At 42.3% G+C, this 11,996-nt stretch overlaps 1 protein-coding gene across 1 annotated transcript; it reads left to right on the forward strand.

Moving 5' to 3' along the window:
- The first annotated feature begins 891 nt into the window (after positions 1–891).
- ptger4c (prostaglandin E receptor 4 (subtype EP4) c) lies at positions 892–6,593 on the forward strand. Its single transcript, XM_063063459.1, has 2 exons — positions 892–1,722; positions 5,982–6,593. The coding sequence occupies exons 1-2, from the start codon at positions 892–894 to the stop codon at positions 6,591–6,593; spliced, it is 1,443 nt and encodes a 480-aa protein (XP_062919529.1).
- Positions 6,594–11,996: the final 5,403 nt, after the last annotated feature.

Raw genomic sequence — 11,996 nt, forward strand, 5'->3', positions numbered from 1 at the left:
TTACTTTGAACATTGATTTAATTGCTTTAGCTTTACTGATAAAGGAGCATATAATTTCAACGTTCATGTATAGAAGGTGTGTCAAGGTATAATTTGGTTGTCTCTGGTTTGATCGATACTCTATTTTCGTGGGATTCAGTAAATTATTATTATGATTTATATTTGCAAAGATTGTCTTCTTTTGCACATTGTTTGTCATTCTTTGTGTAGCTTTTCATTGATTCTGTCGTATTTCTTTGTTCTACTATGAATGCCTGCAAGAAAATGAATCTCGGGATAGTATATGGTGACATACAATATATGTACTTTGATAATAGACTTATTTTGAACTTCGAGCTTTAAAATGAGCTTGCAGACAGATATTTGGACACACCAGTAATGACAAGCACTTTCTCCATCTTCTCTTCATGCAACTTGGGCATAATATTTGGTTCTTTTCTTTCTCGTCACAGTATGCGGCTTCTAAAATGCATGAATACTGTTTGTCTCCAACCACTCTCTGGATGCAGATAGTTTGCTGAATTCTCTGCGGCATCATGGAAATGTGACTTTTTCAGGAGGCTGTTCGCAGTAAGCCACCCCCGTCCCCCGGGTCAGCAGTGTCATTGTGGTTGTTGTAACATCAGCAGAAACGAGAATGTGACGTCCACACTCCCGGTCTCTTGTCACCTGCAGCAGTCCAATTCTGATTTAAAAATGAGAGCGCGCTGTGGGCGAGACAGAGAGAGAGAGTCAGCGCACCCGTGAGTGCCGCGGGAGAGCCAGGGAGAGAGCAGGCAAAGATTTTACCCTTTGAGTGTGTGTCTCTCTCTCTGTGTGCGGGTCCTGGGCAGCCAGATAGCCGGGAATTCACCCTTCGCCTGTGGTTTTAAGCATCTTGCTCCGGGGAGAATGTCGGCAGTGATGCTGCCCGAGTCTCTCAACCTTTCGAGCTGGGAAGAAGTTAATGGCACCTCGGCTAATGCCTCTGCAGTGTCTTTGAACATCAGGTCCAGCCAGGTTATCACCCCGGCCAGCATGTTCGCCGTCGGGGTGGTGGGGAACCTCATCGCCATCGTGGTGCTGTGCGTCTCCAAGAAGGAGCAGAAGGAAAGCACCTTCTACACCCTGGTGTGCGGACTGGCCGTCACCGACCTGCTGGGCACCTGCTGCACCAGCCCGCTGGTGATCGCCACCTACTTGACCCAGCAGTGGCCCGGAGGACAACCGCTCTGTCACTTCTTCTCCTTCTCCATGCTCTTCTTCGGCTCGGCCGGCATGACAATCCTGTGCACCATGTCCATCGAACGCTACCTGGCCATCAACCACGCCTTCTTCTACAGCCAGTACATCGACAAGGGGATGGCCAGGATAGCTCTGATGGGAGCCTACTTGCTCAACCTGGTCTTCTGCATCCTGCCCTTCTTCGGTCTGGGGAGGAACGCCAGGCATTTCCCCGGCACCTGGTGCTTCCTGGACTGGCGAGCCAACAGCACGGTGTGCGCCACCTATACCTACATGTACGGGGGCTTCAGCGCTTTGCTGATCCTGGTCACAGTTCTGTGCAACCTGTGCGTCTGCGCCACCCTCATCAGCATGAGGAAGAAGTCCGTGGGGACGGCCACGGGAAGCTCGAGGGGTCGCCGCTTCCCCAACCTAGCCGCGTCCGCCGCCGAGATGCAGATGTTCTGGCTGCTGGTTTTCATGACCATCGTCTTCCTGGTCTGTTCCATCCCTCTGGTGGTAAGCAAGGCAGGGCGAGCAAGGGAAATAAAAGGCGGCAAGGAACAGTGGAGAGCTTCTGCCTGACTACGAATGGAAAAAGCTTTCCACTGCCTTGAGTACGAAGGGGTACCGGGCAGATTTAGAAGTGCGAACTTCGTTGACTTTCTAGCCAGACAAAAAGGAACAAACTTTTCATTCAGGTTTTATTTCTGCATTTAAAGTCATTTATCCCGTGTCACTTTTCGCTTAAAAATTAATTTAAGACATTTTCAAATTGTCTTTTTTCACAGTTTTTAATCTGTTAAGTATTGGTCCTTCGGTATGATGGGACTGATCTTAAGTAGACATCAGTATGGTGGGACCGATCTTAAATGGGCATATAAATGACAGATGGAATACAGTGCCGGGAAGTGTACGGTCATGCACTTTGGTAGAAGAAATGAAATAGCTGACTATTTTCTAAATGGAGAGAAAATACAAAAAGAACTGAGGCATAAAGGGACTTGGGAGCCCTTGTGCAGAATCCCCTAAAAGTTAATTTGTAAGTTGAGTCTGTGGTGAGGAAATGCAACACTAGTATTCATTTTAAGAGGACTAGAATATAAAAGTAAGGATGTAATGTTGAGGCTTTATAAAGCACTAGTGAGGCCTACTGTGAGTAGATTTGGGCCCTTTATCTCAAAAGGAATGTGCTGCAACTGGAGAGAGTTCAAAGGAGGTTCACAAAAATGATTTCAGGATTGAATGGCTTGTCATATGAAGAGTGTTAGATGGCTCAGGGCTTGTATTCACTAGAATTAATAAGAATGAGAGCTCTCCTCATTGAAACCAATCAAGTAGTGAAAGTCCTTGATAGAGTGGATATGGTGAAGATGTTTCTTGTGGTAGGAGTGTCTAAGACCAAAGAACACAGACTCAGAATAGAGGGGTGGACTTTTGGAATGGAGATGAGGAGGATTTCCTTAGCCAGAGAGTGGTGAGTCTGTGGAATTCTTTGCCACAGGCAGTTGTGGAGGCCAAGTCTTTATGTATATTTAAGGCAGAGATTGATAGATTCTTGATTGGTCAGGGCATGAAGGGACATGGGGAGAAGGCAGGAGATTGGGGCTGAGAGGAAAATTGGATCAGCCATGATGAAATGGAGGAGCAGACTCGATGGGCCAAAGAGCTTAATTCTGCTCCTTTATCTTATGGTCTTATGGTCTTAATATCTGGTGTTTCAGGAAACAAATAGATTGCTGGCCATTGACTTGGACTTCAGCTAGAAATGCTCTGCTATGGACAGCATTATTGTGGGAAAGCGCATTCTGTTTCATTCCCCACTGACGCTGCCTGACTAGGCATTTCCAGCACTCTGTGACTTCAACCAGAACACTCAAAGTCAATTGCTTTAAATAGAATTGCCACTTGCCAAATTTATATTTGTGAATATCTGACATAAAGATCTTTGAGATAAAATGAGTGTGGTTTTTGATGGATTATTTTGGTAAATAAACCACTGAACTCCACTTTGAAAACCATTAGCACTTGCTAAATCATGTGGCAAAAGGGCCGCTGCCTATCTATCATAGCAGGACTTGTAAAAGGCCAAAGTATTGTCAAAGTCAAAATAAGTTCATTATCAATATATGTATATGTCACCATATACCAGCTTGAAATTCATTTTCTTGCAAGCATTTAAAGGAAAATAAAGAAATACAATAGAATTTACAAAAAACGATACAAAAATAAAAACTGCAAACAACCAATGACAACAAATAGTTGTGCAAAGAATATATAGGACACGTTGGGACCAGTACATTTTGGCTCAATTAAGCAGCTGCCTCAATTAGCCAAAGTTTCGTAGAAATAGTTAAAAAGGTATAAAAAGGATAAACTACTGTCTAACTGAGTAACAAATTAGGTATTTAAATGAAATACAGAACACATTAGAGCACTACCAATACTACTACAGTACTATAAAATTGTGTATTAGTTCCTAATAGTTATCGATGGATGAATTTAGTATAAGCTGCCATGTTCCTTTGATTGACTGTAAATGAACAAAATCAGCACAGACACCTAGTATAGAAAATAGACTGCCTTTATTAATACTATCAGCATATGTATCCTCAAAATCTTCATTTTCATTGTAACATTCAAGATGATTGTCGATACCTTCAGATTTTTTTGTAGTTCCTAACTTGCTGAAGCAGGGAAATTGTTTCATTTTCATTCCTGGCCATCCCTGGCATCTTCAAGCCTGGATGCTTGAAACTGCTTTGAGCAAAATAGTTCTGAGTTGCCCTACTGCTTATTTGTCACCAACTATCAGTTACGAAAATCACTGTTTTTTGAAGACACAGAACTGTCGCTATTTTAAAAATGTTCACTCTAAACATGGTGTAATGAGCCAAGTGCCACATGAGTGAATGAGCCTAACTGCAGTCAGCAACAATCTACTGTCCAATTAAGTGGCAAGTGTCCCAGCCAAATGGAGGCAGTGGGGTCCGGGCTGGAGAGTGAGGAATGAGCCAATATACGGCCCTTACTAGAGTGGACTTGCTAGTGATTCAATCCTCCAGAACAGAGGGGAGGCAGTCAAGGTGGAGCCTGGGCCTGGGCCAGAGAATGAGGCAATATCTGAGGTCTGATCAATTTAAGTGCCGGGCTGAATTAAGAATGTGGGAGCCAGACCCGAGAGCGTACTGAAGCAACAGGGTCCAAGTCTGAGAGCAAAGAACGACCCAATGTTGGGACGATTTAAGCACTGGGCCAGATTGGAAAGGTCAGGTTGTTGGGCCCAGAGGCAAGGGATGGACCAGTTCAACTCACTGCTCCACAACATTCACTTGGTTCCACACTGAACTGAGGCTGTGGCCTACTCTTGGATCAGCTGCAGTGATGCCTGGCTTTATGCCTGTGGATGAACTCACTTTTGTAAACTTCAGTCCTGAATGTAATTTGCTTACTTTTATTGTTTGCACAATTTGTTTTTTTTTAATTTTCTCTGCACATTGGGGGTTTTACAGTCTTCTTTTTCAAAGGGTTCTATTGGGTTTCTTTGTTTTGTGGCTGTCTGTAAGGAGATGAATCAACTTTGTGTAAAATATATATACTTTGATAATAAATTTGTTTTGAACTTCGAGCTTTGAACAGTGAATCTCAAATATTTTCTCGACTAGTTTTTGAGTTTAAGAGATGTCCCAAATAAGCATCTGTCCCAATTGACTAAAGGCCCAAGTAACGAGACTAGAACCCTTAGGAACACGGCAAAGGAAGTGTTATGTAACATACCAAATCTATGCAAGTGGTGGAAAATGGTGTCTGCCACCATAATTTCTAAATAGATCCTTACAGGAATTGCACTTAAATCATTAATCTTCTCCTCAGAGCCGTTGTACATGTTCTGGATTTTCTATTAGCATTTTAAAGTTCTTTTAACAAAATAAAGCAGGGCTAAAGCTCCAGTAATGGATCTTATTCTAAGTAAGGAGCTTAGTTCATCAAGTCAATAACAGGCAAAGCTGGAAATATCCAACAGGTTTATCAGAATCAATGAAGAAGGAAGTGAGTCATATTTCAGATCTGAGTTTCTGTCAGTCAGGAAAAATTTGCTGGCAACCAACGACTGAAGAAATAGTGAAACTTAGAACATATAATATTACAGCACATTACAGGCCCTTTGGCCCATAATGTTGACCTTTTAACCTACTCTAAGATCAATCTAACCCTTCCCTCCTACATATCCCTCCATTTTTCTATCATCCATGTTCCTATCTAAGAGATTCTTAAATGCTCCTAATGTATCTGTCTCTACCACTACCCATGGCAGGGTGTTACACGCACACACCACTCTCCACTCTCCATATAAAGAACTGACATCTCCCTATACTTTTCACCAATCACTTTAAACTTATGGTGTCCTGCATCAGCCACATCTGCCCTAGGATAAAACCTCTATCTATCTGCTCTATCTACGCCTCTTAACATCTTGTACATCTCTATCACGTCACCTCTCATCCTCCTTTGCTCCAAAGAGAAAAGCCTTAGTTTGTTCAACCTCTCCTCATAAGACATGTCCTGTAGTTCAGGCAGCATCCTGGTAAATCTCCTCCGCACCCTTCTTAAAGTTTCCACGTCCTTCCAGGGCAATGGAGGATGACACCATTTTCCACAGTACTGCAGCGTTTTGGTTATTGTGTAAGGGAAGTGACCTTTGCCAGTGTAAAACAAATTTGACTGCATATTGAGACATGTATCCTACATTAACATATTTGTTTTCTTTCTCTATTCAGATACGCATTTTCATTAATCAGCTGTATGGCCCAGCTCAGATCCTGGCGGGGGAGCAACTGGATTACCGAGGTGACCTTCTAGCCATCCGTTTTGCCTCCTTCAATCCAATCCTGGATCCCTGGGTGTACATCCTTTGCCGGAAAAAGCTCCTTACCCTGGGATGCGAACGGCTGAAGCGAACAGTAGGCGTCGCAAAAGATGGCCAAGCCCGCAGGGTGGGGTGGGTAAGCAGCCAGCAGACACCACTGTCATGTGCCAATAGCTACGCCTCACTACAAGCAAAAGACAAACCTGAGCCACAACACAGAGAAGCCGGTGAGAGGTCTGGTGCCGTGACACGATCTTTCACAGACTTCACAAGGCAGCAGGTGTGGCAGGCTGGGCCTCACCCTTTTAGCATCCCTCATGACAACCAGGTCTGCCCCACCAAGTCGCACTTTGAGACCTCTCCACAGACCAAGGCCATCCTATGCACAGTTCTGCAGGAATCTACGATGCCAGATGTCGGAGCTCAAAACAACATTATTCTAAGTGAGGAGGGGAGAACATTTGACATTTTGAATTGTAGTTTCAGTACACCTTCATCATGCACAACAGAAAAAACTATTTAAAATGGAAGACATTTTATACAGAGTATTTATTTATAGACTTTACTGGGAGTCAGTTTTATTTCTAGCACAGAAATTGCTCCTGCTCTTTCAATTAAATGGTGCCCTGAGCAATGAGGCAAGGTTATGTGGATATACCAAAAATATTCATCATCGTAATGAATCTTAGGGTCCTCTTCTGAAATGCACTCAAATCAGTCAATTTCTAAGTTACAAATATCTGAGGCTAATAACACTTAGGGGTCTGTTTTAATTTGCATTGTCTGTCATTTGTGAAATAGAATTGATCTTAATTTAGAGCTGATAATCCTACCTTCACATTAATCTTGGTAATATAATCAGTGGCATTATAAAAGATAGCCACTGTTTGACAACCTCTGTGCCAATTCACATTTACACTCTGTGAACAGTTCATTATACAGCTTGGGGCCAATTCATTTCAGCACTATGACACTGGCCAGTCATTTCCCAGAGATGGATGTGGAAAAGGATCAAGGCAAAATATGTTTGATATTACTTCTATGGGGACAGGAGGAATATGAGTAATCACCCAGACTACCACATGAATAGTACAGGCTATTGATACCCTTATCCTACACTAATGCATCATCAGGATTATGCTGTTCCTCTCTTTATTATCTGAGATTCTAACAGACCTCAACTGAACCAGTCTCGTTTGGCTCCCTCATATTAGAATCACAGAGTCATAGAAAAGTACGGCACAGAAACAGGCCCTATCAAGTCCATGCCAATCCATTTAAGCTGCCTAGTTCCATCATATGCCCCACTTGTGCTGGCACCTCATTCCACACTCTTGCGACCCTCTGAGTGAAGAAGATTCCCGTCATGTTCCCCTTAAACATTTCAACCTTTCACTCTTAACCTATGACCTCTAGTTGTTGGCCCATCCAACCTCAGTAGAACTAATGTTAATCAGGTTCAAACTTGCTGCTGTTTTCTGTTCAAAAACTATCTCACTAAAACTCAAGATCCATCTGATAATGTCTTATTTCCAAAACGCTGAAATTTCACTAATGATAAAAATGGAATGTCAACTTTTTTTTTAAGATTGACTAATATTCTCATCCAGTCAATCATCAGTGTACAAAAGTAACAAAGTGAAATTAAACAGCATAGTTTTATAACATTGTTATCGTAATAGTGTAAAGTTTTATAACAATTTGTCTGGAAACAATCCAAGGCTCCAAGGCTTCAGAACCAAAAGGTAACACTAAACTACTGTTCACCGTCATTAGTCAGCTCTCGTCAGAAACAGGCACTATAGTAGTAGACGAACACCATCCCAAGCTTTATCAAAAAGCTGTCAACATCAACTGTATTCAAATACTATCATGCCTTAGCAGCAACTGATGATACATTAGCTTGTAAACTCTATCCAGAACATAAATGTTAACATTTCTGATTTTGAGTAAGGGTCTATATTCAGAGTGGCACGCCTGACTCCTGGCTGTTTTAATATCTTTTTTACCTTTCATGTCTACAGTATTTGTACTTATTTGTACTTCTAAAATGTTGCTAACAACACATCAGATCAGCAGGCCAGTACTTCCCAGCTCATATTACAAGACCTGTTATTCATTACTGTGTAGCCCAATCCAGAGGCAGTACTGAGCAGTAATCGAATACTTACCTGGGTCATGTGAGAGATTGGCAGAAGACCAGAATATCAATACAATATAACCCACACCAAGCACTGGCACTGGGCCAGCAATCAGACACCTTTCAGGTGGTACCAATAAAGGGTTTTATCCTGCTGTGTTAATATAATCCAGCACAATCTAGTGATTGGACCAACTGGAAGAAGCAGAAATATTGTGAATACTTAACAAATCCTGGGAAGCAACAAGTCTGAATCAAAACATATTGTTTTTCTTCAGACACTCTCCACCTCCCTCCAGAATTATTGCCCTACTTGAAATGACAGAAAAGTCACCCACATCTAAGTGTTACCCACCAAGTGGTCACAAGAGAGTAAATATTATACCAAATTATATGAAAAAGTTCTCAATTTTCTCTTCAGTGTGTTTGGTGGCATTAATATTCAGGAGCATTCCTTTGTACTGCGATCAGCTCCTTCTAAGTCGAGGACAGGCCTCAAATGAAGCTGGTAGGTTGCCAAACTTCAAGCAATCATGAAGTCATACAGCACAGAAATAGGCCTGTTGGCCAATATGTACATGCCAGTCCATCAATAACACTAATCCCATCCATCAGGAATTGGTCCGCAGCCTTCTAATGCTTTGGCTCATGTGTTCATGTAGATATCTGGTAATCGAATCCATTCCTCGTGTCATGCTATCCATTCACCTGTGATATAACCTATCACTATCAGCCATCAAAATCTTGATATGCTCAAGTGGTCATGAATTCTTCCAGTAATTCAGTTTTCAGTTCTTAATGGCAATGCCTGAAATCTTTTCAGCTTGACTGAAATCAGGATGCCAGGATTTTGGAATTTGCACACAGCGACTGGCCTACGCTCCACAGCATATCCAAGTTTTAACTGACAATCCTAGAACTGCAGGACCAACAGCAATTACATCCTTGAAAAACAAATGTTTATTATTTACCTGCAGTTTATGAATAATTTATGGTTATTTCCTCAGTGATCAATAATTCCATTGTAAATGTGGTCTGAGTGTAAATATAATTATCGGTCACTTGCACTGCATGATTGGAAGGGTGAATATGTCTGCAAATATTTCTTAAGTTAATTATGTAAAGTATTTTTACATAAAGAGATTTAAAAATAAAGAAATCCATTGCTGTTAGCAGCAATTTATTTTTAATTTTCCTAAGACGAACTTAAAAAGCAAAGACGTAATGCAGAATCAGAATCAGGTTTAATATCACTGGCATACGACGTGAACTTTGTTGAGTTTGCAGCAGCAGCACAATACAATATATAATAATAGAGAAAAAGACTGTGAATTACAGTAAGTATGTATTAAATAGTTAAATTAAGTAAGTAGTGCAAAATTAGAAATAAAAAAGGCTTTATAAGGCATTGGTTAGATTGCACTTGGAGTATTGCGAGCAGTTTTGAGCTTCTCATCTAGGACAGGACATGCTGGCATTGAAAAGGGTCGTAAGGAGATTCACAGGAATGATCTCAGCAAAGAAAGGATTAATGTATCAGGAGTGTTCGATGGCTCTGGGCCTGAACTTGCTGGAATTTATTTCATTGAAGCCCACCAAATATTTGAAGGCCTAGATAGAGTGGATATGAATGTATGGTGGATGAATCTAGGACCAGAGTGCACAACCTCAGAGTAGAGAGATGTCCATTTGGAACAGACATGAAGAGAAATATTTAGCCAAATGGTGCTGAATCTGTGAAATTTATTGCCATAGACAGCTGTGGAGATCAAGTCATTGGGTACATTTAAAGTGGAGGTTGATAGCTTTTTAATTAGTAAGGGTGTCAAAGGCAGAAGAAAGGGGATGAGGTGGAAAAGAAATCAGCCACGATTGAATAGCAGAACAGGCCCAATGAGCCAAATGGCCTAACTCTGTTCCTCTGCCTTAAGTCTAACTTCAGTGAAACCAATTCACTAGATAGAATGATAGGTACAGAATGTAATTTGTAGCCCCTCAAGCCTGTTCTGCAATTCAGTTAGGAAATTGCTGGTGTATATCCCAACTTTATTTTCCTGCCTTGACCTAGTAACACTTAAAATCCATGCATCACAAAGGCATGTCAATGTGAGATATAAACCTACCGACACCCACGGCTATCTTGACTATACCTCATACCACCCTGTCGCCTGTTAAAATGCAATTCTCTTTCTCATTTGCTTCATCTGCGCTGCATCTGTTCCCCGGGTAGCTTTCCTTGCCAGGACATCCTCCTCCTTCAAAGAACAGGGCTTTTCATCCTTCACCTTTGGAGCTGCCCTCACCCATATCTCCTCCATTTCCTGGCCATCCATTCTCATCCCATCTTCCCGTTGCCTGAACAGGGATAGAGTTCCTCTTGACCTCACCTACCACACCTTGAGCGTCCACATCTGGCATATCATTTTCCACAATTTTTGCCATTTTCAATGGGGCCCTACATCGAACACATTTTTACCTCTCCCACCTCCATCTTCCACAGGGATCTCTCCCTCCATGATTCCCTTGTCCATTTGCCCTGCTCCATTTATCTCCCTCCGGCCACTTATCCCTACAAGTGGAAGAAGTGCAACACCTGCCCATTCACCTCCTCCCTCAGCTCCATTTGGAACCTCAAACAATACTTCCAGGTGAGGCATTACTTCACCTGCAATCTGTTGGGGTCACCTACTGTATTGTGTGCTCATGATGCGGCCTCCCCTACTTTGGTGACACCCGATGAAGGTTGAGGGTCCCCTTTGTCGAGTACCTTTGATCCATATGCAAAAAGCAGGATTTCCTGGTGGACAACCATTTTAATTCCGATCTCCATCCCATTCCGACATGTCGGCCTTCTCTACTGCAATGATGAGGCCACTTTCAGGTTAGAGGAACAACACCTCATATTCCATCTGGGTGGCCTCCAACCTGATGGCATGAACATCAATTTCTCCAACTTCTGGTCATTTTCCCTCATCTCCCTTCCCTCTTCTCCAGTTCCCCATTCTGCCCTCCCTCTTACCTCGTTTCTTCTCTTCGTCTATCTATCATCTCCCCCAGGTGCCCCTTCCCCTGCCCTTTTTTCCATGGTCCACATTCCTCTCCTACCAGATTCCTGCTTCTCCGGCCCTATTCCTCCTATCATCCCCTGGCTTCTTTCTTCATCCCCTCTCTCCCACCCACCAGGCTTCACCTATCACCTTCTAGCTTCTATTCCTTGCCCTCTCCCACCTTCTTATGCTGGCTTCTTCACCCTTCCTTTCCAGCCCAAAATATCAGCTGTTTATTCATTTTCATAGATGCTTCCGGACCTGCTGAGTTCCTCCAGCATTTTGTGTGTGTGTTGCTCTGGATTTCCAACATCTACAGAATCTCCTGTGTTTATCAATATGAGATTTTAACTTTTGGGTTCACAGGTCCTCTAAGGCCTTTTGGGTAGAATGTTCAGATCCCAACTGTTATTTATGTGAAGCGGGGTATCATGAGATTGCCATGAAGAGCCCACTCTAAAGTGAAGCATATGCTAAATTGTTCCACTTTCACCAGAGAAAACATTTTTCTCCATCTTACTTATGCAAACTATCTATCATCTTAAAAACCCCACTTAATCTTAATCTTTTAAACTATTTAAACTATCTATCATCTTTAAAACCTCACTTAGTTTGTCCTTTAATCTTTTAAGGAATACAATCATTATCTATACCAAGGGTTCCTAACATGGGGTAAATGGACCCCTCGGTTAATGCTAGGGGTCCATGGCATAAAAAAGGTCGGGAACCATCATTCCTC

This window comes from Mobula hypostoma, chromosome 12 (assembly GCF_963921235.1).
Source record: "Mobula hypostoma chromosome 12, sMobHyp1.1, whole genome shotgun sequence".
NCBI lineage: Eukaryota > Metazoa > Chordata > Chondrichthyes > Myliobatiformes > Myliobatidae > Mobula > Mobula hypostoma.

Coding starts and splice junctions, on each gene's coding strand:
- ptger4c (XM_063063459.1), top strand. CDS start 892: ATGTCGGCAGTGATGCTGCCCGAGTCTCTCAACCTTTCGAGCTGGGAA. Junction 1,723..5,981: donor TCTGTTCCATCCCTCTGGTG/GTAAGCAAGGCA, acceptor TTCTCTATTCAG/ATACGCATTTTCATTAATCA.